Source organism: Alligator mississippiensis, chromosome 1 (genome assembly GCF_030867095.1).
Source record: "Alligator mississippiensis isolate rAllMis1 chromosome 1, rAllMis1, whole genome shotgun sequence".
NCBI classification, from domain to species: Eukaryota; Metazoa; Chordata; order Crocodylia; family Alligatoridae; genus Alligator; species Alligator mississippiensis.
This window is the reverse complement of record NC_081824.1, coordinates 256,962,194-256,989,275: the sequence shown is the minus strand read 5'-3', so window position 1 is coordinate 256,989,275 and position 27,082 is coordinate 256,962,194. Positions and strand designations below refer to the sequence as shown.

Here is a 27,082-nt window from a genome sequence, read left to right as displayed (position 1 = left end):
TTCTAGCAGCACTTGCTATTGAAATTAAAGCAAAGCGTGCACACAGTAGACATAATTACTGGGTTCATGGCAAATCTTTTTTGTTTTTATGATAAATGGAATAAATACTTAATATTACATACAATATACTTGCTATTTTGCCTAATAGCTAACTTGGTAATATAGCAAATGACCTACAGCTAGATGACTTGACCAAGCATAAAGGTGAAATTTTACAAGCATCTCTGCTATCTCACATCTACTGTCATGGTTTTTAATTCATGACCATCTGAAACTGATTTAAACTTGGCCACATGTATTGAATGCTTGTGTTCATGACTGATAAGGTTTGCACATTGCTTTTCAAGCTTATTTATTAAATGTCCTAAAGATGCAAGATGACCTAGCTTATTCAAATTGTCATTTGCTCATCAGTGAGTGATAGTGGATATTGCAGCTATTCTGACTGGTCGTGCATTTTCTCTTGCGGCTGTAGAGACTGATGTTAGACTTTCAGGTCACAGGTGTACATAGCATTAGGGGCTACTGTTGTGACAGGCTGTTTCTGTTAGACCCCGACTGCATGCGGCGCCTAACGACAAAGGAGGCAACAATCCAATTGCTTGGGATCCAGTTGCTCAGGAAGCAAACAAGGAGCAAACCCCAGCACACATCACTAGCCGACAGCTTTATTCAAAATGGAGACGTCTTCAGGTAAGCTCCCAAAAAAAGAAAAACCAGGGAGCAGCAGTGAACACTAGTTCTTTTCACATTTATACACCTTGGTTCATGCTCATTAACATTTACTCCACCTTGGTCCCTCCTTTGTTCCACCCATATTCCCTCCCATCTCAAGCTCTGCCTCTGTTTACTGTTTACTTCATTAGCATGGGATTGCCTATGCATTTTATTCATTTACATGTCTTTTTCCTATGAGCACATGCTCAAGGCTGTGAACCCAGCTTCTCCCTGTCAATTGTGGTTTCTTGCTGATTTCAGCACCATCTTCAAGGTCTTGCTTCTGCTTTATCTCCTGACAATAGCTGGTGGGCTGCATTTTGTTCCTTACACGATGAACCATATGTCCTACACACTACCACATTATTAGGAAAATGCTTGCCTAAGCGTCTTGCAATGTTACTTTTAATATATCATTCTGCCTTGTGGTCAGCAGCTTGATCTGTGGCTCAGCAAAAAGCCTTTATTCAGCTGCAAATCCAGTGCTCCCCAAGATCCAAATATTGTCACCCTAACAGTTTCCTTCGGTCACATTTCTGTTGTTATTCAAGTAAGCATTTCTTGTTATGATGTTGGACTCTGATTGAGAAAGGAGCACCACTTTTTTGTTCTGTCTCCTGCTAAGGCCTCCCAAAGGCTTGGGTCGATTCCAAAAGCCTTCATGTCCTGCTTACAGATGTAATTGAATCACAGTTTGGGATGCCCTACTCTTCTCTCCCCATCTGCAGTTTGCCCATACAGGAAGTCCTTTGGGATGTGCTCATCTTCCATCCTATAAAGATGATGGCCAAGCCAGCATAAGCGCTGTTGTTTGAGTAGTGAAGTGATGGTTGGCAGGTTGGTCTTGGCAGTGACCTCTATGTTGGTAATTCAGTCTTGCCACTTGATGTCAAGGTTGCGCTGTAAGCAACATAGATGGAAACTACTCCTTTTCTTGATATGCATTTGTTGACCATGTCTCGCTGCTATGCATAAGGACAAAGAGGATGCAGGATTTGTACACAAGCAGCTTGGCTTTGATTGCGAATTTTGTAGTGTTCCAGACTAGTTGGAGAGTTGACTGAAAGTGGTAGCAGCCTTTCCAGTGCACACATTTAGCTCTTTAGCTAGTGATAAGTTGTCGTTCATTGTAGACCCAAGGTAACCAAACTTGTTCACTGCCTCAAGAGGTGTGTTCTCAAGACTGATAGATGGTGACTGGTGGATGCTCTGTTCTAGGACCACAGTAGTCTTAATGCTGGTGGTCAGGCCATACTGCTTGAGTTTGAGGTCTCTGGGTGGCTGCAGCAGGGGAGAGACACGCAGACGCACAGACAGCCAGGAACACAGTCTAGTGATGTGCGGAGCAATGCTCAGCAAGCAAGTCGGTGAAGGAGAAGGAGTATCGGGGCAGATTGAGGCCCCCATAGTGAAGGAGGGAGTGGGGCTGAGGTAGGGACAGAGGCTGGGGTGAATGGGGTGCCCACGGTTGAGGCGGGTCATGGAACAGCCAGAGCCATGGGCAGCTTGTCCAGAGGTGGGGCTTCCACCACTGTGCGCACCCAAGGGAGGCATGGGGGGTACATGACCCCTGGATTTGTGCATGAGGATGAGGGGGGCTGCTGCTGCAGGCTGAGCCTCTGTGCCCCAGTGCCTTTGCCCTGGGAGCTGTGCTCTGGCTGCACTGTCCCCTGCCTGCCTGGCAGCAGGAGGCACAGCATGGCATTGTGGAGTTCCCAAAGCAAGAGCAGTGGGGAGCAGAGTCCACCTTCAACCCACACACAAATCCAGGGGAAAACATGCCCCTTTGCGTCCCCTAGGGATATGCGCAGAGGCAGGAGCGCCCCACCCCCACAACCCTGGACAGGCCACCTGCAGCCCCATCCCATGACCTGCCCTGGCCCTGGGGCCCCTGCCTCTGCCCCACTCCCTCCCTTACTGCAGAGGCCTTGATCTTCCCTGCCTCCCTACCACTGCCCTCCCCTTCCCGCACCACACACACTTACCTGCTGGGCAGTGTGTATCCATGTGTCCCCTCACTCCCAAGCCACAGCCCCGCCAGTCCTGCTCCCCTCACTCCTGACCCAGAGTACCCCACATCCTGCCAGGATATGCAGAAACTCCCACCTCAACACACGTACGTGTGTGTGTGTGTGTGTGTGTGTATACACAATACCAAAAAGTAAAATTATGGAACAAAGATATAACAAGCTTACAAGGCCTAAAGTAACCAAATGAAAAATGGCATAAGTTCTTTTTTCAGAACAGAGATGATGAAAGGGGCAAGTGAAGGGTAAGGGAATGTCTGAGAATAGGAAGGATGTCACCCGTATGTCCAACATAAATTACTCATCAGTTGGTCATCATTTAATTAGGAAAGCAGTGAATTCTTCTCCATTACACTGCACCTGTGACTCATATATTTCTTTTACTTGTGGTAAGAATTTGCTGGATTTTTCACTAACACACTCCTCCAAGCCGGTTAATATGTATTATCCATACAACATTGCTCTTTTGCACTTGGATATCAGCTTTGTAATGTAACACATGCATTCATAAATAGAATGCCTTCTAATTCTCCGTTTTGGCTGTTATCATTTCTAAAAAGGGTATACATTTCACCAGTGGGACAATGAAAAGTTCAGCCATTCAGAAAGCACAGTAGCCCCTCCTCCACCCACTCCCCTCACCCCCCAATAAAACCAACAAAACTCATCTCCATAATTTTGTTTGGAGTCTTTGACATCCCAGTAAATTTTAGCCTTTGTTGGTAGTTTTATCACACTTACAATACTAAAGTTACATTCTTTGCTAAAACAGCTTTTACCATGGACTCTTGGGGGGATGCACCCACCAAAATCAGCCACTACTTGTACATGTTGAAATCTCATCTTGTTTGTATGATTTGGTCAACACGGGTAGAAAAATAGAAGGCACCCTCAGAGGTCATCAGCTGCATCCCATGGAATTGAGGACAGGATCAGTTGCGCTTTCTATTTTTGATAAGTGTTGATGCTTGTATCTTGATGTATATAAAGTTGAATTTTCCACTTCCTCAACTCCCAACAGCTATGTTCTACTATTTTGCGGTGCATCTTGAAGAAACTGTGTAACTTGAACTGTTGCTTGCATGAGGGTTTCTCTTTTGTTCAGTTCCCTAATTGTTCTACAGTATATCTGGATTTTTTTTTTGTATAGAATGATTGCTTTTTAAGGATTTTGAGTTCAGCCAAATAAATAGATCATTTTCTGTAATGACAAGTCTCAAGTTAAAATATATTACAGGTCAGTTCTGACCAATCTATGGTATGTTTCCAGTGAAGCTGAAGTCATGCATATTTGTCAATTCTTCCTCATTGCCATGTTTCCCGAGGGTGGAGGTACATATGACATATGCACACTATTTGAAATATTCAAAAACTAACCCCGAAGAAAACATGTACTATTTAGAAGCACTTCAAAATGAAACTATTCCTATTGCATGCATACTCTGTAGAGCCTGACAGGGACCTGTGGGTCTTCCAAGATCCCATAATACTTTTCTTTCCCCTCTCCCCAGTAGGGAAGGGAAAAGCAAATAACTGTCATAGAGCCCTTTTATCTGTACTGCCCTGGCCCTCTCTCCAGAACTGTGATTCCTGCACTCCAGCTCCCAATCATAACAAACCTCTGCATGTCTGGTCTCCTGATTCTGGTGAGGGCTCCCTGTAGAACAGCAGAGGTGAAGCAGACAAGAGAACACTGACCTGGGAGGGAATGGATCAGAAGCCCTCTAAGACACTGGGGGCTTTAGAGCCACAATGGCAATCTGCTGTTCCCACATCTTCCTGTAATTAGGGGGAGTGGGACCACAGTGCTTTTTGAAGGACACAACAGGGGTCTGTATGTCTGTCTGCACCTGAAGTGTGCCACCCTGAATAGTCAAATAAAACAACCCAAAAGAAACCACTGACAATTTGGTTCATTCTGGTAGTTTGCTAGATCTGACGTCAGTATCAAACACATCAGCAATATCTCTGATCTGAGTGAAATTTTTAAATGTTTGTCTTGAAGAAAAATAAATTGTACTTTATTTGCAGGATGTCAAACATAAATAACAGCTATATGACAAGCTAGGAGGAAAAAAACCTAACTCCAGTTACTGAACAGAAAGGAGAGACTATTGGAATGTTACAAATGTGTATTAGGCCCCATGTAGAAATAGGAGTAAGGCTGGCTCCCTGCTCAGTTTGAACATTTGTAGCGTGACTGAAATTATACTTAGAGTGAGTTTAACTCAAGTATTATTTGCTATATTAAGTTTAAAAAAAAAAAAGGGGGGGGGGAGAGATTGAGCAACACCTTTTTAAAGATCAAAAGTACTTAATTTGACCTTTTTAAAACAGGCCATCTTCCAGTGTGAAGCCCTGCTCATTTTATTGTTCTCGCAAGTTGTAATGAATCACTGTAGCCATCTTACACGTTCAGACTTATTTTCCCCCCACAGCACAGAGTGGGGCTGAAGTAACAAATATAGGTTTATAGCATTTAAAATTGACCATTAGCTTTAAAGAAGATAAAACTTCTATATCAATTTGCTCTCTTGGGGTGTGCTCCCACAAGCGGGAACGCGAGTTTCTGTGGGGATAAACAGCAGCAGCCTAGTCCATGGAGAACTACTGTGCCCACACGCTCTGGTGCATGGCAAGTGGCCCCAGGCTGGGTAGAGGGTGCTGGCCCCAGCCTCTGGACTTGCCCCAGCAGTGTTACCTGGGGTTCTGGGTGCCTCCAGCGGCTGCAGCTATAGCAATCCGACAGCAGGGAGCCTGGACAACCAGCCAGATTCTAGTTCCTGGCAGTGCACGATGCTGCCATGTAGGCTGCCCTGCCTTTTTTAGGCAATGCATGTGGTGTGGTGCCACAGACAGCTTTACAGTGCTGTATACGACACACCTGTGCTCTTCTGGATGCATCCTTGGTGTGTCTCTTCTTCCCTGGGTTAAATTCATTACTCCCTTTCTTGGGAAGGAAACTAATCATGGGTATTCTAACACTTTCACACTTTCCCCCCACCCCCAATCCAACATGTATACATTTCTCTCTTTTGTTATCTGTATTAAGTACACATCAACTCCTATGGAAAGAAGCCTACCTAAACTCTTCCTTTTGCATATCATTCCACACCTAAATTTAATTTGCAGCACTTAATTTTTTATTGGGCATTTATAGTTCTTGAACACAAGGGGTAGCAAGCAGGGCTGCCGGGAAGGGGCACAAAGTGGGGTGACTGCCCCAGGCCCCATGCTTTGGGGGGCCCCGCAGAGCTGGGTGGAGCAGCCGCAGTGACTCCACACCACTACCACTTGCTTTGCGTCCAGCTGCTTGCTACCCATCCCGCCGCCACCGCCAGCTTCTACAAGTCCAGGGCGCATGGGATTGGAGCGGGGACAGGGTACCACATGGGCTGATTTGTCCCGGGTCCTGCACCCTGCTCAGGTTAGCTCTGGCAGCAAGCAAACTTTGTTTCTGTCAAATTCAATACTTTGATTTCTAGAAAAGCTAAAACCTCTTAATTGGTCTATTTCTGGTAAGACAATACCCTGTGTTTGTTCTTACCCTTCAGTGTTTGGCCTGGGTAGCAAGATCTGAACGGAAGTCACTGCTTGTGATTTTCTGTTGAGGTAAATATTGCAAATAAATACTCTGCCACTCCATATATAATCAGGTAAGATAGTATCTTTGGGATATTGTCATTGTAGTAGTTCTCCTTCCTTCCCTGCTTTGTTAGCTCTTCCGTAGCATGGTTCTTCTTCTGATCCAGTATTTTGTTCCCTAAACCAGTGGGTGGCAAGGGTTTTGGAGCGCTGGGCCAAACTGACCTGTCTTGAGTTCTAGACAAGTCAGTGCTCCTGCCCCACCCGGCTGTCACCCGGCCCAGCTCTAGCATGGCACAAGAAAAAATCTCCCCCTCGGCTGCTTGGTTGCAGCCCAGCTCTGCAGGCCAGATTCAGCCCAAAGGCCGTATGTTGCCAAATGCTGCTCTAAACCATATCTAGAACAGAAGACTGCCCTGTGCTGATGCACATATTCTTCCAAATGTGAACAGCTCTCCATGATGCTTAGCCTTTCTCTACAAACCTTGACATTCTGTTCTTGTTCATGCAGCTGCTCCTCTTCATGAAAGGCAGTTCAATCCCCAACCATGCCTTAAGAGAATTCATTTTCTTAATGTTTTTACAGGCTCCACATGCCTATCTTTAAGTCTTCCTCACAGTTTGTCTATGTAATTTTCCTTCCAACAATATTACCAATATTTTACTTGTAACAAAACTTCATCAATATACTCATTATGCTTTCCCCTTTTTATTGCATTTTCCCTGTTTAACATATTTATTTGGTTTTTCAACATGTCCAATTCTTATTTTTTCTTTCTCTAGATGCTCCTCTTTCACTATATTCTTTTAGGTGGCCTGGTAATATATGGCCTGAATACATTCTGTATTTTCACTTTCTTTAGCGGGGGGGGAAAAATTCCCCTTTAATTAATTGAACATTCCGCACAACGGAACTGCATTCCCCTCCAGTAAACCCTGGCGTTTTCTTCCATCCAAAATGAAATGAATTCATCTGTTAATATAGACTGCCACCTTATTATGCAACTTAATCATCCATCTTGCTTTGAAACTCTCAAGCACTGGCCACACTGTTTCTTGTTTCTGTACCTGTGGTTTTCTTCACCCAATTTTACCTTCTTTTTGTAGAGTGGACACATCTACACATGCCTGTATGGTGCCATTTGTTACTGTGCTGTCATTTAGTACTACCTTTAGGATAGCCATTACTGTGCCAGGCTGGCAGCACAGTTATTTTTAGCCGCTACATCACCGTTGTAATGTGCTATAGTGAGGAAGCATGTTGGTACGGCAACGTAGTTACAGCGTCACTGTTTGTGCCCACCAATGCTACATCACCATAGCATCTTATGTAGACGATGCCCAGTAAGTACCTTTTAAAGCGTATTGCAGTCCTTACTTACCTGCTTTTTCTGTCACTCCCTATGTTCCCTGGAACAAGGCATTCCAGTAAAAAGGGCTTTTTATTCCTGGTTTGTGTGGCTTTCCCCCACATTTCACTGCAAGTTATTTGAAACTAACCAGGGAGAAGACATAGTAACACTAGTGTTCTGGATGGGCTATTTATGAAAATGATTTAATGCCTATGGAAGAAGGAAAATAAATCATACTTTGAAGTCCAAACATTTTTTTTTCTAATTAGGAGGTGAAGGAGATTAAAGAACCCCCCCCAAAGCCCCCAGGTATTTTCTATTACCTAAACAATACAGATGTGGCAAGAGGAAAGCCCAGTGTTTGGCCACTGTTGATTTGAGTCTAAAACATAAGTTAGTACTTCTAACAGCTGCCTACATGATACTTATGCTGTTATGTATACTTGGGGCAACTACATTTGTAATCATATTCAGTTAGTCTTGTCTCCCTCTCCTGCTGCCCCCTCCGTACCTCAAGCTGTTTTTCACCAGGAATTTCAGGTTTTCTCTAGCATTGTTTTTCTCCTATATAGATCATTGTATTCTTTTTAACTCTTTGGTATTCATTAAGTTGGCTAATGTCATGTGACTTGCCATGTTGAGAGATGAATCTTCCTCATGTTCTGCTTGCCACTTCCTAGTTCTTGCTTTGTCTCCCAGCCTCATTAGTTTAAATCGGTGTTCCGTAATTGCGCCAGTGACAATAACTCTGCTGCCACTTTGTCACATTCATACTTGAGCCTTTTTGCCCTACAGCTAGTAACTACATGCAGCTGAGTTCCCTTCATTTTCATGCAGTGGGTTGTTTTTAGTTGGTTTAATTCCCCGCAATTGCCACAAAGCTGACGGGGGCATGGCTCTTGCCCCACTTGATCCAATGTATCTGTGTTTGTCAAGTAACTGTTTGTGAACATAATAGACTTCCCCCAAGGTAAAAGCAGGCAGCAAGTCTATTTCGGAATTTACCCAAGCAGAAATGTGATGGCTTGTCACTCAGTTTATTATGTAAGTTCTCCTGAGCTAATGAAAAAGAATTCTTTAGTAGTAGAGGTCAGGAACAGGGCATTAAAACTAGTGTAACAGTCTGCCTGTGTTTACTGATTCAGTCTTGAGGTATAGATCCAGTATGGTGACAGTAGGTACTGTGCTGTTTGTTCAATTTCAGCTGCTCAACAGTAAGATTTCTTCAGCAATTTTGCCTCCTTTGAGACTTCTTCCTGTCCTACTGTGACCAAACTAAGCTATTTAACATAGTGGCCCCAAAATGGGACAAGGTATGTGGTAGCTTCTAAGCCTTGACTAAGGAGAAATGCTGCAGATATTGGAATCCGGGAAACTTAGACCAATTGAACATAAGATTTGAATCTTATTTGTCATCTTAATTACTGAAATAACATCTTGGCCTTTAAAGAGTTAGCTATAGCTAGACATGTTTTGCATTTTGTCATATGACCACAGCAAGTGACTTCTAGTTGGTGAGCATATGTTCACAGTACTAGAAAGACTGATAAATTTTCAAGTGTTTGTCCTCCAGTATGAATGGCTGATAGTTTTGGATTTTCTGCGTTCTTTGACAATAAAAAAAAAAAAAAAAGTTGAGTTGCCTATATTTCCCTACTCAATTGAAAGATTTCACAATAATGGCAGCAGAGAAGAGACAGAAACTAATGCCCAGTAACCTTAGATGGTTCAGTCTAAAGAATATTGATGTCTGTTGTTGTGATACCCATATTTTATTCTCAAATCGGTTTCAGATTTTGGCATCTTTCCCAAGAGGTGATAGATGAATGACAGATAAAGAAACCCTTATAGGATATTCGTTTCCATTTCAGTGAGTTAAAATGTTAGGAGTCGCTAAACCTGAGACTTTGCTTTCAAACATTTGAACTGCTGTCAATGAAAAAGCACCAGCTTCATAAGGCATAGTTACAGGCAAGCAGAGCAAGGATCTGAGGGCAAGCATTTAAAAAAAAATTGGTGACTTACATTTTTGTAAAGCTTGGTGTCTCTTTGCTTTCTGTAACCCCCTACATATCTGCTGAACTTCTTAAAGTTCTTTGTTATTCAGACTTTAGCAATATATACCTCATGCTCCTGAACTCCACTCCCTACCCCCAACACACGTAGTTATTAAATTGCTGGTGTTTGCATTTGTCCAGTTGCCCAACACATAATAAATCAGGAAGGTGAGGGGGAATAGGAGTGTAAATCTAAGAAGCCAAAGGGAAAACTTGATTAAGACAAACTAGTAATGAAATTTGGAAAATCTTCCTGCTTGAAGTATAGGCTGCTGCTTCTACAAAAACTTCTTGTATAATACAGCATTAATACATGGGTAAAAATACAACTTAAATATAACATTGCGGGGTTTTGAACTAGAGCCTAGGTAATTCTGGTATTTAGGACCGTGACTAAATATTTTCCTTACTGTGTAAAGACCAGTGTCAGTCGCATAGGTGGCACGTAGAGGGGAGCATGGGGAGTGAGGGGGGCAAGTGCCCCCCTGAGATTGGCCAATGCCAGCTTCTGCAGGCAGTCGCTGCTCACCACCCCTCCTCCCCAGCTGCCGACGTTGGCTTCTATGGGAGGTCGCTGCTCACCAACCTGCCGCTGACACTGCTGCCCACAAACTGTGTGCCCCCCCCCCAGTCTCAGGAGGCACCAGTCACCCATGGTCAGTCAGTTTTAGAATTACCTGGGACCAGCTATTCTTGGGCTCATCTAAAAGAGTGATTGTCATCAGATTGAAATGAGCAATATATAGATCCTGCCTACATTCTACATACATAACATGATTTCTACATGGAGTTCAAATTGCCTCCTTGAATTTTTATGCCATTTGGGATGATTGTGCATTGTCTAAAACAAATCAAGACGATCGTTAGTTGACACTTGAGAGAACTTTGTTCTCATTTGCAACCAGAGTTTCTTACACCTGTCAGGAAGAATGCCCTGATGGTTATGGTGGTAGTCTGAAATACAAGGAAGCACATGTTCAGTTTTCTGTCTGTCACAACAACTTACAAAGTCACTGGCTCTTTGTATTTGTTTCATAGTACTTGAGAACCTCAGTGATGTATGGGTATTAAATTGAAAAACTTAAGATAGTGTTGGGTATAGGTGCATGTAAGAAATATAGGTGAAGGCATTAATTATGAACAGCTTGAGAAGCCTGCTACTAAGATGTCTTCCTACCCAGAATAACCAATGCTCATCTTTGGGAACAGTTATCTGCTTACATGCTGTATTTCCTAGTTAATGTTATAAGATTAAAGGACTGCAGAGGGAACACGAGTGGCTGAGAGAGAGGGCGTTGTCTTAAAAAAAAAGGGAATCTATTATTTCTATCCTAAAGGTATTGATATCCAAATGGGGGCCGAAATAAGAATAAGGCAAGTTGTGTGACAGAAAAATACTGGACTTTAAGCAAAAAATGGTGGCTTTGCTATAAAGCATATTAGGATGAATACTGCAATATTATGGGAAAGATTTAAATTATAATGACAAAAGATAGGGATGGTGATATTTTTGTGAGATTCATTTTTGTAAAATATATATAAATATGTAGGTAACTTAAGTGATGCAAAGTACCCTATCATTTGAAAGTCAGGTATATATGCTTACATCCAGCAGAAGTTTAGCTTGCTACAAACTACCTAAGTTACACATGTGCAGTCTTAAAAGAAAATAATATAGGAGCCTGCAAAACCAATTTTTATTTAAAAGCTTAGAAAGAACCTAAAATAGTCTACCTTATGAATTTCACAATGTTACGGAGATGAGGCTTCTTGATATGCAAGGGTTTTTGAGCATAGAAAAAGAATTATTCTTTATAAAGCATGCCTTCCTATATGCATAAGGTATGAAGTCATAATGTCAGGATTTCAAAGCAAGTGAGTGGTGGTTACCTTAGCAAAATTGTCTAACAGGCTAAAAGCAATAAATATCGAAAACAAGTGCGTCTGAAAGGGAACTCAAGATAGAGTGAAAGGGGAGGTTATACCAAAGACCTGTAAACTTACTCTAATGTGTACAGGTCTGCTGGTAGGGAGTTTCTCAGGCAGCCTCACCTATCGTGGCTCACATGAAGTAAGTAATACTATAGCCTGCTTGCCATTCCAGTGGATCCTCCTGTGGGGAGAAGGGAAGTTTTTGTTTTTTTTTTTCCTGGTGTATTGCACAGTTACAAAATAAACTGGCCTTAACTCTTATTAGTAGTTCAGTTCCTAAAGCCAATGAAGTCCTTACTACAGCTTGCCTTTTGTAGAAAAAAAAAATCAGTAAACTTTATATGGAGGAGTTCAGTGGTAAAAAGGATCACTGTACTGGAAGCTTTCTTGGTGGTGGATTTTTGTCTTAGCCTGACATTTTCTTAGGATCCCATTCATTAGTCTGAGCAATTTTTTGTCTTTTCCTTATACCATGGAACTGTGCTGTCATATTAAGAACTAAATTTAAATGCATCAAATATTAGAAGTGTGCAATGAAGGTACTTCTTGTTTTTAAAAAGTAGCTTACCAGAATTCCTTATATAGTGTAGTGTATCATAATGCATCATAAGCAAATATATAGCAACCGTCTGCCTGAACATACATAAACATGTAAGGCTTAGTCTGCTTTAAGTACCTCGTTAGTGTGTGTGTCTCTATGTGCGTCTGTCTGTGTCCACCCTACCCACCCTCCCTCCCCTGCTGGCCTAAATTGTCCCACCCTTCCCAGATGTCCCCTTTCTCCCCTGCTTGCTTGTGGAAGCTTGTGATGTCTGTCCTGGGGGAACAGGTGGGGAAGGGTTAACCTGCATGCCCAGCCCCTGCCACTGCTGACCTCTGGGTGGCTCAGCCTAAAGAATAGCAGTAGCCCTGGCACCTAGGCAAGCTAGTTAACCCTTCCCTGCCTGCTTTCCCAGAATAGACAGGTGGGCAGCTATAAGTAGGTGTGGGCAGTAAGGAGCCAAGGAAGCCCCGAATGAGAGGGAGGGATGCAGGGTAATTCTTACCTTTCAGTCCTCCAGGTCCCTGTTGGCCTGAAGTGCAGCTGCTCCAAACTCAAGCTAACGTTTGTGCATCTTTCAGCGTAAGGCAGGGGTTGTCAACCAGGGGTACATGTACCCCTGGGGGTACTTGGGAAGCATGCCGCCCCTCTCCACTCGTCAACCGGCTGCTGGGGAACCCTGCCCGCTTGTCCAGGGAGTATAGTCCAGGAGGGGTACCCACCAGAAACATTACACTCCTTTAAAGGTTGAAAACCCCTGGTGTGAGGTATAACAAAGCCTTTAGCTAACTTGAATAAGATGTTACAGAACTTTACCTAATGGCTGTTTTCAAGCAGTTGACTGTATTACAGTTATACAGGAAAATCATGTTTTAAATTCAAAACACAGGGAATGAAAAATATACTGAAAAATACACTCTTGCTCCCAATGGTTAAGTGGGATCCTGGCTTTCTCTGATTAAAAACAAAACAACCCCATCTTCCCCCCCCCCCCCCAATTTTTCGATTTAAAAAAAGTAACCCCAAATCAACATTTTTCTGTGACTAAAATGAAGCACTACTGTATGCATATCTATATATTGGTGGTATTTCATTTTAAACACGGAACAATGTAGATTTGCAGTTTCTTTTTTTTTTTTAAATCCAAAGATCAGAGATTTTTTTTTTTAATTGGAGAAAAACAGGATCCCTAGAAATAAATCAACAAAAAATTCCTAATACATGTTGATGATTTGATATTTAAAAAAAAAACTTTTTCTGTAACTTTTTCTTTGAATAGAAACAAAGCTAAAGGGTTTCCTCAGAAAAGCTATAACATTGGTTAAACTAACTAAAACCATGTAAACCTTTCACAAATATCAGAAATAAAGGCTATTCAAAATTTTTCCTCTAGAAAAAATTATCAAATCAATGTTTGACAAGGTAGAAAACCTTGTTAACTTAATGCTTTTCAGCAGAAATCATGGTCAAACCTATTTGCAGTGTTGAAGCACACTTAAACTATTATTTATCTTCCCTACAGAAAGAGAATTTCCCTTTGCAAAGCCCATACAGAGAGAGAGCAGCTACAAATTCACAGCACAAAGTAAGTAAAATGATTTTTTGATACAGCCCAATCATGTGACACTAAACAAATCTGATGGAAGTTTTTAAAACATTTTTTTGCTGTATCATCAACCACAGACCCCAGACTTAGGCATCCTAGTCAGTAACAATTTATATATGTGGGTTTGTTCTGTTATGTAGACATCAGTTACATCTCACAATACTGGGCATCAGCTAAGCTTAATGTAACTCAAATCTAATGTTTTAAAATTAGTTTTAGACAACACTGATAACTGGTGAAGAAGAAAAATTTAAAGCCATTTGATAGAATCACTTCTGTTATAGATGGACATAACTATACCTATCAAACGATACAAACTATTACGTTATGCTATAACTAAATGTCTGCACCGTTCTATAGTGATACAACTAGATCGGTTTTGCTATGCTTGTAACCCTACTTCATCCAGAGTCAGTTAAGATGATTTAGTTCACTAGGATGACTAGTCATGCAGATGTAACAGTTGCAGTACATCGGCTGCTGTGTACTTTCTCATGATCTTGGGAGACTTCCTTTTGTTCCCTTTTAAGATGCTTTCCACAGTGCAATCTCATGAGGAAAATCGAACAGAAAATTACGTTTTCTCAGATTATTTCTCCAGTTTTAATTATAGCACCTAGAATAGTTGAGTCTCTTCTTTTTAAATAAAGGCCAAATGTTTGAAGATATTTAGGTGCCAAACACCTTGTTCATCTCAGTAGGAACTAGGTACTCAAACACCTCTAAAGTCTTGTTAGAAGCTTGAAATAGAGTAAAGAATGGGCGCAGATGTGGATGCATGGCATTTTAGAGAATATGCAGAAGAAATATTTGCAAAATGAAAGTATTTTAATGGAGTATTCTAATATTTCTTGTATTCTAGAAACCAATAAGTGGCAGGCAACTTACCTATGATGAGAGAGATCAGTTGGGACAAGAAGGTCCTCAACAAATGTACCCAATTTACAAGCAGATGCGTTACCAGGACTGGAGTTCCAAAAACCAAAACCCAGGAGCTGGAAGAATATACATCAATCCTAGAGAACACTATGTGTGATTATATCCCCTGTTGTATATTTTCCTTCAGAATATGTTAAATCGTTCCAACTTTTTTGTTGCTAATGCAATGCTGTTTGATTATAGGATCAATATGATCTGTTCTGTTTAGCAGGGGTAGTCAATTCTTAGTTTATCTACTTTTTGTCTTTGGGCAGAGGATAGAGGTAGGTGTGAAGAAGCAAATTCCTTGAGAAGCTGTTTAGTATGGGACTTTAATAAGTGACTTATTTTTTTTTGTTTGTTTAATTGGTATTTTGCACGTGTCAGTATTGTAATGTTCTTCAAACTGCTGTGATCTTCCAAATGAAGAGCCTCAGCTGGCTGTGTCAACCTCATTTCTGATTCTAAACCTCACTGTACTTCAGACTGGCCAGCCAGTTCATAATATGAGTACCTATGAAGAAATATGGACACAGTTTGTTTAATTTCTTTGGAAATTCTTTTTAAAATAGTTAATTATTAAAAATGCAATACTTGTGCATTAAGAATGAAGCCTAAGCTAGAGAGAAAAAGTTGCCTGCTGTGAAATGAGTAGTTGGCAGCTGTGAATAGGCTTTTGTTTAACTTTTTAAGACGCTTCATATGAGTGTTATTGACTGACAGATTGACAGAACTTGGCCCTGGCTGCTGTTGCCTTCAGGTACCTCCTTTCCCCCATTCCCATGAAGATTTAAACTAGGTTTGTCTTACTGTATTCTCAGGATAAATACCACTTGTTTTTCTACTCAACTGCTGGACTGCTTTATTAGAAAACCTAGGTTCCATTTTCTTCTTACCATTGGCTGACTTTAGCAGACCTACTCTAGTGTCACTATATATACTGTTTCCCACTTCCCAGAAACAATTAGCTTTTTGGTGGTAGCAAGAAGGGGAGAGCTTGAATGTATTGTGGACAATGACTTTTTTTTAACCCTTGACTAGGACAGGTATAAATAAGTATTATGAAGTGTTGATTGTGAATGTATTGCCAGCATGAAAAATATCACAGGGGAAATTGATGGTAACAGTATAGAGCTGCATTTTTAAGTTACCTTTTCTAGAGAAGGACTAACTTTTTATAAGTAAAAATGTGTGGTTTTGGTTTTAAGAGCTAGCACAGATTAGACTGATTTTAAAGTTTTTGTTTTTCATGCATCCAGTTTACCATGGCAGATAATGGAACACTTGCATGTAGCTTGTGAGAGAGGGTAGAGCATTAACACTGGGATATAAGAAAAACAAGAACCCTTCCACAAGTTCATTTTCAGGTAAAATGAAAACCAACCACAAAATTACTACTAACCTTGTGAATAAATTTTTGTGGTTGGTTTTGTGTTTTGTTATGCCCTTAATTGCCTGAAAGTGTGGCTAGGTTACTATTTAAGATGTGATTAAAAGGTTAATTGTCTTAAGCATAACATCTACCAGAGGCCTGAGATGCTTCCTTTAATATTTTAAAAGGCTCAATAGATGCTACAAAATTTATTCCATAGCAGACTTAATAGAACACTTAAATATTGTTTTTGAAGGATTGAAGAAATCCCTAGAGTACTTATCCACTTACATCAAGTATTAAACATTTATTAAAAAATGCTTATTTTCAACAGTAGCTTTTTAGACAGTAGCTCTATTTTGTAGATAGCCAAAGATAGTAAAGCATTTTCTTCATCGGCTGTATTAAATCAATTATTCTTCCTGTGATTTGTTAAAGCTTTCATCCTTGAGCATCTAAAACAGCCCTTTGAAAAAGACTGTGCTTAACTTCTATAGTATGTAACATTTTAGTAGTAATGATTCCAGGTTCTCAGAAAACAGATTTCTGTGCTGAAGCCTAACCTTGTGGCAAGGCATGATTCACTACAAAAAAAGTTTCCTATGATCCATTTCACTAGAAAAAAAGAGTTGCTTTACCAACCAGTAGAGGTTTCTTGAGTGAGGAGGAGGATTCCTAACTGTGAAATTAATCAGGTTTTTCAGCTGGAACACCAGCGCCTTAACTGTGTTTTTGAAAATAATGAAACTTTAACTATCTTATTCACAGCTCAACAGAATGTAGCTATTGGGAACTGTTGGAAAGAATTGTTTATTAATTATGAGGCAAAATTAAAGGCATGAATCTTTGTTAAAATTCATTGTGATGTCTCCCAATGAAAAAAAAATCTTCAGAAAGAATTAAAATTAGAGCATCTATTGCTTTCATCCAGAAGTAACTTGGTATTTTTGATCCTGTAACAATGAGACTCCGCGACAGTCTCATACAATTAACACCTAGCCTAACTTTTACTAGGAGGGGGCAGGAAAGATTAGTTCCCACTCTGTTATAAGATGGATACATTTATTTTACATCACTTGGGTGGATTTAGTTTGATGACTTTGTTGGAAGAAGGTCTGGCTTCCAGTGATGTTGGTAGGATGCCTAGCATGCTGCTGAGAGCATATTCTAATGTTTTGTCACATATTCAGTATGATATTCTAAAAATAAGAAAATTTTGAACACTGACAGCTTTTCCAAAGCAGTCATCCTGCCAGTTTCAGGAAGACAAACCCCTTCCATGATCCTTAGAAATGGAAGTGAAGAGAGTACATGGAAGAGATCATATTGGTCTCTTGAAGACTTGTTTGTTAGCCATGATAAAGTGGCCTCTCTCTGCCTAAGTAAGGACCTGACTTGCTAATTTATCGCTCTGTGAATTAGAAAATGCCTTGTAGTCTCATACACTACTCATAATTCATTGCAGAGCAAATCTCAATTTTACTGCTGTGGAAGCCACTGGCAGTGTAAAAATAAAGTATTTTGGGGCAGAAGGGTTTGATTTTTATTTTTTTTTTTAATTGGAGTATAAGTGATGCAGCGTTGTTCTTTCCCTTACAAGCAGAGCTACAAAATTCAAATGCTTAGCCATCCTTCCTCTGGCTCTCCAAAGATTGTGTAAAATATGTTTCGTTACAGGGTTGATACTTGTTGTGACCTGAAGGATGTTTGTATCCGTGTACTCCTATGCTCCAGACAAACTTAGTACAAGAAGTGAGTGGGACAGATCAAGTATCTATAAAACTTAGTAAGGAACAAATTCTTAAGGCATGTGTTCATAAATACAATTTGCTAAAAAACAAAACAAACAAACAAAAATTGCTAGGCTGAGGGCACAAAGACGTGGCTTCCACAAAAACAACAATTCCGTGCAATTTTGGCATGGAATCGCCAGGAAAGATTGTGGCTGCCCCCCCCCCCCCCCCCCCCCCGTCCCTGTCCCCGTCCCTCTCTGCTCATTGATCAAGAGGCTGCCCATTGTATGGCCCTGTCCCTCTGCAATCAGCAGCAAGGGGCAGGGCCACATGATGGCTAGCTCTCTTGGCCAATCAGTAGAGGGGCAGGGCCGCTGGGGGGGACAGAGCACCAGGAAAGACAGTGCAAATGGTGCTGTACATTGCAAGTGGCCTGCTATTTTTATTTTGCCTCAGTGTGGTTTAGGTACATCCTTACTAATGACACTTGATATTAAGAATAGACAAGTATTTTCAGTTCATTTTAAGGGTAGAACCTGGAAGCCCCAAGGTTAAAGATTCCCATTATGTCTGCCTCTGTACAGTTCATAGGTAACAGTCCCTGGCCCAGGTGGCTTAAAACCCTGTGTCACAGAAAACATAATGATAGAAAAACTAAACTGGTGTTTCGTTTTTTGTTTTTTTTTTTAAAAAAAAGACAAAATAATAACAACAAAAAGTAAGGCAGAATGCCAAAAGTCACTTATGCTAGATAACTGTGAAAGGAATGAGTGAACAGAATATTGAGTATAACTCTGAAATAGTGTAGCTTTTCAAGAATACCATCCTTGGAGAAACATGTTTCAGCTTATATAGGTAGGCCCAACAGCCCCATTTTTAGAAGTCTGATTTTTGTCTAAAGGCTTTTTACACTGTACCTGGAATGGATCTTCTTTAAAAATAAATAAATAGCTACAACTAGGAAGGGTAAACAGCTTCTTTTTTGACCTTTTGCATCTCATTCAGATCCTGCAGCAGTCAAATTGGCATAGTGTAGAAGTGGCCAATGAAGTGGAGTGCCTGGACCTGTGAGTGTTTTAAGTTTTTAATATGCTAGTCCCTGAATTTGGACAGGTTTTTTTTTTTTTTTTCTTATTTTTGCAAGCTACAAACTGAGTGTATAAACTCCATATGGCACTGGAAAATTCCATGCAGTGTGTTAATTTGATACCTGCTGCTTTGTGGGATGGCAGTAATCCTATATTTCTTTTAAAAAAAGGAGGCGGCAAATAAAAAAAAAAAAAAATAGCACTACCCTTTGGTTTCAGCAAAATGCTTTCTAGTTCCACAAGATGGCTTCTGGAATGGGACACAGTCAAGTTTATCTTCTCCTCCTGGGCATTACAATTTGGCCCAAGAGGCCCAGGAAGGCAGGGATTTTCTTTTGTGTTGCTTTCAGTGGCAGGAAACAGCTTCCTTAGCTCTGAAGTTAGGTGACTAACTAAACAGAGTTGTCCATTTTGGCTTTTCACTATTTCAAATAATTTAGTGTATTGTTCTCAGGAGACTTTGAAGTAGTGCTCAAACAGTCATCCCTTAAGAGTTTTTCTTTCAGCAGGCAATACCCATAATCAGGTATCTTGAGTCTTCCTCTGATTTAAAAAAAAATCCAATTTTCAATTTTAAAAAAGTAACCCAAAATCCATATTTTTCTGTGATTAAAATGAAACAATACTGTGTGTGTAGGTGTGTGTGTGGGTGTATATATATATGTATGTATGTGGCATTTAGTTTTAATCATGGAAAAATGTGGATTTTGGGTTACTACTTTTAATCTGAAAATTGGGAGGGGATCAGAGAGAACCAGGATCTCTGCTCATAATCTATGTTGGCTCCCCAGTATCTCAGATATGCAACTGGCTACCAATTCAGTAGCCTTATACAACTGAAACTCTACCTATAAGTGGGAGCTAGGCATGCAAAACTTGCTGGTGCATGATCAAACAGGCCTAAGAGTCTTGGCATCCAAATGTTACTGTCATGCACTGCACTTAGCAGCCATCAGAGGTCAACAAAACATGATCTGTAAGCTAAGAGAAGACAATTTCTGTCACAATATGGAGACTTATAAGTAGAAAGACCTCCAGGTATCTTGGCAACCCAGGCATTGATATGGACAACTTCATGTGCCAGTTATAATAGTTGAATATTGCCATGGCAGCAGTTGCTTTTCTGGAAGAGTAATATTAAAAGTAGCTAATATTTGTCCGTCTTAATAATATAAGTTAAAAGGTCAGAGGAGCCAATACCATAGGACTAGTTAGGACCACCCATGGACATAGTTATAGCCTGTCTGTGGTCTACTGTGACACTTGGGTTTTATGTGTGTCAAACTCCATTCACAACTGCAGAGGTTATTTTAGGCAAACAGAGGATGTGGGCTGAAAACTAATTAAACTACCAAACAAGTAGTGGGAGGCAAAATTTAAAGTGTTAACTTCGAAGGCCTATTCCTGTTTCTCACACAGTGGAGTCCAGAACAAAATTAAACATGCACCAGAATATATACAAATGCTATGAATATGTTTGTCTTCATTATATCTACTTAAAGTTTGACTGAGTTTTGATAGTTTCATAGCTTTTCTTATGTTGTGTTGTATGGCTGTTTCTACTGAGGCATTTTGGTCCAATTATGTATAATCAAATATACAAACCAAACTTTTTGTTCTAGAGTATAAAGCAAACAATCCTTTATTCTTACAACTGAACTGATATAATTTAAGATGCCATCTTATTAGAATGTCAGGTTCAAATAACAGAGGGCTGTATAATATGTGTATCAATCTTTATTTTTGAGGAGAAAGTAACCAGTAAGGCCACATTTGTTTTTAGATTTTTTTTTTACCTTGATATTGCTAGATTCTTAACAACTTACACTGTACAATACTTTAATTTGAGTGCAATTTATAGAAATGCCAGTAAGTGTGAGAAATGTTTAGAGTTAACTTACATTACTAAGGACATATAGGTGATCGATTGGCAAATAACTCTGTGAAGTAAACACATTAACTAGTGTAATTTACAAATGATTGGATTAGACAAGTCTGTCTATATAAGACTGTTATCTGTTCACAGCTAAAGATATTGGGTAATGCATGCAGCAAATGCTTGAGAATTGCTGTTCAGCTGTGAAATGTTTTTTGCTAAGTAATGTAACTTGAAATATAGGTTGGTTGGCATGGGAGAGGATTCATAAATACCTGTTTGGACATTTCAAGTAGAAAGACTTGAATTTGTAGATTCTTTTTGGAAACTTCAGGAAATAGTTCTTTACTTTTTATGCAGTTTTAAATGTAATGTATTTTTGTTTGAATAAAAACATCAAGATAGATAATTTTGTCTTATTTGACAATAGATGTCATTCATTGTTTGGCCAGGCTTAATACTGTACAAAATAGTAATTATTTTAACTTGAAAATCCCTAAATATGTACACACAGAAGAATAAGGATCCTTGATGAGAAAAACACCCCTATTCCTGTTCATTAGGCCCTTTGTTTCCACTCCCACAATACACAAACGTTCTGCAAGTAATGCAAGTCCAGAGAAGCTAAATTATTGGGTACTAGATTTTGAGAACTTTAAGATGTCTTGCTTTATCAGACAGCAGTTCCTTGAGAGCTCCAAAAAAAAAGGCTTTTAAGGTCTTAAATCCTGCAACCAATATCACTGTTGGAAAAATGTGACTCCTAACTTTAAAACTAATATCATAAATGAGCTTTAGGACAGGTTTTTTAATATGTAGAGTTGTCTTGCACTCATCATGCTGGGGTAAAGGAAGACTATCAATTACATTTAAATCTTATGAGCAGAACGGCTCGTGAAAATGCAAGAGAGAAAGACAAGGGAAATATTGTGGTAGAGCCAGCTGCAAATAGCTTCTGAAAAAGTGCTGCCTCAACAGGTCTAAAGACAGTAACTGTCAGCAGGGAAAGTTACTTGGAAAGCCACCCATAAAGGTCACTATGACTCAAGGTGAAGAACTAGCTACACTGAAGTCTATTGTTGTAACAGACTTCTCACTGCTAATGTAAATTTAAAAGGAGTTTTACTTTCAACTTCCTAAGCACTTGTGATACATGATTCCTTTTCCAAAAAGAAAAGGCAAAAAAAAGTGTGCTTAGCCTTATTCTGGTAAGACCACATGTGCTACAACAGGGTTATTGAGCTCATCAGGTTCTGTGGGCAGAAGGAGTGGCATGGGACTGCTCCACGCACTGTCAGGCCCATAGACCAGCCCACATGCTGAATCTAAATCACACAGACTATCTGGTACAGGTGCCACATGCAGCACGTACCTTGGACCAGTCCCACTTGCTTCATGTGGCATTCAGACTCTTCTAGGGTATGCTGCACATGGTGTGCAATTCCAGCCTGAGTCTCACAGGCAGCATTTTGGGCTGCATTATACAGCTCTCTGGGCTGCATCTTTGATACTCCTATGCTAGAATATTAGCTGAGATACAAGAAACCTAAATTGGTTTGTACTCTACCCCAGTTCACAGTAGCTCATCACATGGCCACTTTCTCAAAATACAGTTTTTGCATGTGTGGTACTAGCATGACTGAAATTCTGTCACTGAGATACTGCCTTCTACTCAAGGATCACCAAAATAATCTGAATCTTGCCTTAAGCTACTCTTCTGAAAGGGGTAAGTAGTAATTATCTCTGTTTCACAGTTGAAGTGCATACAAAAGTAAATGATCTGACCAAGGCATGAAAGCTCTCCGCCTTAAAATAAAATCTAGGTAATCTGATGACTGTGAATATTATAGCAGGAGTCGTTGATTTTTTTTCACAGCCATTTATGGTGATGTGGCCCAATTATTGCAGCTTGGAGGAAGAAATTACAATTTGGCACCTGCATAATGCAACAGGGGAGTGGAGGATGTGCAGGTATGTGCTGCAGTGGTAGTTGCAGGGGAGTGTTCACACAACCCATGTCATGTGTGTGGTCTGGGGGGGCTTAGTTGTTGGGCAGCCCTGGTCTAAAAAATCACAGGAAAAAAGACGTGGCAAAATGGAAGGGAACAGCTGTTAGAGAGTCAGGGAATGAAACTAATCAGACTTGGAAAAAGAAATTTGAGCTCATTCCAGCATAGCTACAGACTCTAAATTAATGCTTAAGGCTTAGGGTTGTGCATTTGAAGGGTTGTGCATTTGAAAGATTGTGTGTGTGTCCTTTCTCCATAGACTCTGCAGTAGGGGTATGCGAAACGGGACATATTTGATTCGGGTTTGGATTCAACCTGAATTGGAGACAGTGATCAATTTGTTGATTCAGATTACTGTCTCTGATTCGATTCAGCCGAATCCGAAGATTTGATGCTGATTCAGAGAATCAGCAACTGTATTATAGACATAGCTTTAAATGTTTTTTCTACGTGTCTCGAGGTACCAGGCGTGGCTCATGAATGCTGCGATGCTGGGGCAGATGGAGCATCCAACAGGAGCGCGGGGGGGGGTCCCCCACATGGTTGGTAGCAAACCTGGACATGGACCAGAAATACTTCTGGTCCACTTCCGGGTTCACTGCTATTGACTGGCTGTGGGGGGGAATCCTGGGTGCTCCCCCAGACCCAGGAGACACCAGTTGCTGAGCCGGGGGGACTCGAGCCAGCGGACTTGGAAGTGGACTGGAAGTGTTTCTGCTCCAATTCTGGGTCTGCTGTCGAGTGCACTGGGGAGCCCCCCACACTCCTGTGGAACACTCCATCCGCCCCAGCATCACAGCGTTCACAAGCTGTGCCTAGTACCTTGAAGTATGTAGAAAAAACATTTAAAGTTGTGTCTGTGGCCAATTCACTGATTCTCTGAATCAGCATCGAATCTTCAGATTTGGATTCAGCTGAATCAAATCAGGGACAGCGAGCCGAATCAACAAATCGAATCACTGTCTCCAATTTGGGCTGAATCCTTTCAAAATTGGCCACATTCGATTCGAAGAAAGAAATCAAAAGAAGAATCACCATATCTTTCTGAATCTCTCTCTGAATTGATTTCAGAGGGTTCCGATTCAATTCAGAGAGATTAAAGAGTCTCTTGACTCAGATTCAGAGATTTGGCCACTGACTTGGGCCAAATCTCTGCCAAATCGAATCGGGGACTGAAGCTTCACACAACTCTATTCTTCAATTTTGTGATTCTTGGTGGAAGATCAGGAAATAGGAATTCTCTCCTTAGACTTACTTGAGTCCCTTGGATTTTTGTACCTTATTCCCTGGAGCATAAAAGAAAAAATAGAACTAGGTAAATGTATCCAAACTGTTAAATATCTGTTGAATCTCATTACTCTGTTGTAGTCTTGCTTTAAGAAAATATATAGCTAGGCTATTATATTAATTGAATTGCCTTCAATTCATGACACTGCTAAGCCCTGTAAGCTTAAGCTTAATTGAAAGGGAGAGAATGTGAACTGTTTTGGAACACTATAAACCACCACCTTAGCCTCATTCAATAAATAAGTGTTGGTAGAATTGTCTTTTCCTTTTGTAATGCCAACTAAAAAAGACTGCAGTGAGTAATCTACAGGGGAAGATGATGTGGTTGTCATAGCTTCATGTTGCGTAGTTGAGTCCCAGGTCCCATGACTGATTTGGTTGATGTTACCCCAGTGATTTCAGATTCGCAAAATGCATTTTAAATGTGGGAAACGAATGTTGCTTGATTATGCAATGATAAAGATTTTTTTTTTTAAGTTAGCCTAAACTTCTGAAAAGCAGGCAAGCTGTCACCAGGGCAAGTGAACCAATTTCAAAAAAGAAAACAAATGCGTGGAGGCTCTTTGAGATTGCCTTGTTGTAGAGAATCATTTCCTGGAAGCTGTGAGAGCATCTTGGCATCGTGATTTCACGCCCTTTCCATTTTGTTCTTCTATGACATCTGGACCTTATCTATATAGAAAACAAAAAGCACGATTTATTCTGAGACCTAAAACTTCACATTTGAAAGCAACATGCTATCTTCAAGTTAGAAAATTTATGGCTTACTTAACCCTAAGCTCATTCATGAGTGAAACTGAAGCATTTAGCACTTATGTCTGGCCTTGGGGAACTGGAGTTGCTGGTATTGGGTTCATTACATAACTAACGTGGTTGGCAAAACACGGAACATTTAATAGGAGTAGAAACTTAATCCCCAACCCTAGCAATAGTAGCTCAAGCAGGCTCTACTCAAATTACTGATAGCAGTAAGAAGGAATCTATCTTTAAGTCTCAGCTGCGTATACATTTTCTTGTCTACTTTGTTTGAGGAGAAGCAAGAGTTTCTTTGTTCCAGCCCCAATAACAAACTATTCTTAGGGACAAAGATCTCCCCGATTTCCACTATTGAAGTTGTCTTGTAGGAGCTTTAGGGGACCAGAAAGCTTAGGCTTTTCTGTCGATAGTCTAACACTGTGGCACCTAGCATTCTAGCCCTGTAAGCCAGATGGGTGGTGCAGGGTCAGTCTGTGGGCTGCATTCTGTAAGGGTTGTGCGGGCCGGGAGCGATCCAGGCCCTTTTTCGCGCCGCGTGGGCTGTGGCCAGCAGCCCGGGCACGCTGGGTCGGAGAAAGCAGGCGACACGCTAGAATTAGGCACGGATGCGTAATGGTTGATTCAAGATTGTTTACTTACACCGAAGATGGTCGCAGCGTAGGCTGGACAGTTTCCCAGGCAAAGCTCCGCTTAAATCCTCGTTTGAGGGCTCCGACAGTATTTGAATCACTCCCACGGAGTTGTTGAGGCTCCGTGGATCCTTTTTGCGTGCTGGGAAGAGGGATACGTCGAGGATTGCACCCGGCAACGGGGAGAGGCTAGAGGCTGATCAGACCCCTGTTGCCTGCTTGAAATACGCTGGGTCCAATAGGCTCCACAGTGCTTAGAGATCTTCACATGGAGTCTCCTCCTCCTGGTGTTCGTGGTGTCCTCCAACTTGGGCGGAAACCACTTAAGCCTTTTATACGGCTAGCAAGCCAATCGCTAGCCGCCACGTGTGAATAATTTAACGCAAGCCAATAATGGGGCTCGAATTAGAATACAAATGGCGGGAACTCCTTGCAACGTGCATTTCTTAGCTGCAAAGAAGAAATGCACACTGCAAAGAAAGCTACAAATTGGCGGGAAAATAATCCAGTGGTGCCAAAGCGCGCACACAACAAAAATCACACCCTTGGGTTGTGACAAGGGTCAGCATGTATGGTTGGTCCTTGGCTCCATCTTGCACACCCAGATCTGGCTATGTGCCAGCCAGATTCTGTGCCAGCCCAATCTGGCATGCAGCATCACAATATCCCTGTGGAGCTCCTCACGGAGTTAACGCTGCCACCACTTCCCTGCTGCTAAATTTCCAGGCGCTTGGGAACTCAGGGGCTAGATGACATGCATCCCCAGGCTAAATCTAGTCTGCAAAACAGAGGTTGATCACCCCAATCTAGCAGATATCTATTCAGCATAGGGGTTGAGAATTCAGTCTTATTTATGACTTGTATTTTGAAATACCACACAACCAGTGGAGATTGCATTTCAACTTGTTACCCTTCTTTAGCTGCCTTTTACATTGTACACTGATCCAGAAATATTTTATTGGCTAACAGACTCACAAAGCCACCTAGGAGGCTAAAAATCAAGCTGTGTGCCTTATGCATGACATGATAAATATTGTACAAATGGAACATAGCCTACTGTTATGCTATTGAGCTATAAGGCATAGTGAGTCCAACTTCCTCATCCTCATGGCTGAATTGGCTGATCAGGAATAGATGCAGTATGCTAAGTATCTAAAAAATTAACTTAACACACCTGAGTATAATTAGCTCTGAAAAACTGTTTTCCCATGCTAATATTGTAAATTTAGTCCACTACAAAGTGTTTCAAAAAAGGAAGACAAGGTCCTTGCTTTGTCATGTGGCAAATGCAGAATAGTACAAAGCATTTACTCCTTAGCTGAAACTACAATTCCCATTTTTCTAGTGAAAATTGAGGGGGTTTTTATAATAGAAAATATCCCATGTAAAACACTGAGTCCATTAGTACAGATACAGTACAGAAGTCTCCATCCAAATTACTATAAGCATAACTCTATAGAAGTGTCTTATAGGCAGATGCCAAGATGGCTTCCTGAAATTAGCAGTATACCTACCAAGGGAGAGGTAGCTATTCATGTTAGTCTGAAGTTATGCAGAAGGCAGGGAAGTGTGGCACCTTATAAACTACCTTGTTCAG

The 27,082-nt window shown here is 40.9% G+C and overlaps 1 protein-coding gene across 1 annotated transcript in view; it reads left to right on the top strand.

Annotated features, from left to right (window-relative positions):
* Positions 1 to 21,213, top strand: part of NECTIN3 (nectin cell adhesion molecule 3) — a 135,076-nt gene extending 113,863 nt beyond the window's left edge. The window contains exons 8-9 of the mRNA XM_059720534.1: positions 13,734 to 13,796; positions 14,680 to 21,213. Of these exons, the coding sequence (XP_059576517.1) occupies positions 13,734 to 13,796; positions 14,680 to 14,853 (237 nt within the window). The 3' untranslated portion in view covers positions 14,854 to 21,213. The remainder of the gene's footprint in view (positions 1 to 13,733; positions 13,797 to 14,679) is intronic.
* The last annotated feature ends 5,869 nt before the right edge of the window (positions 21,214 to 27,082 follow it).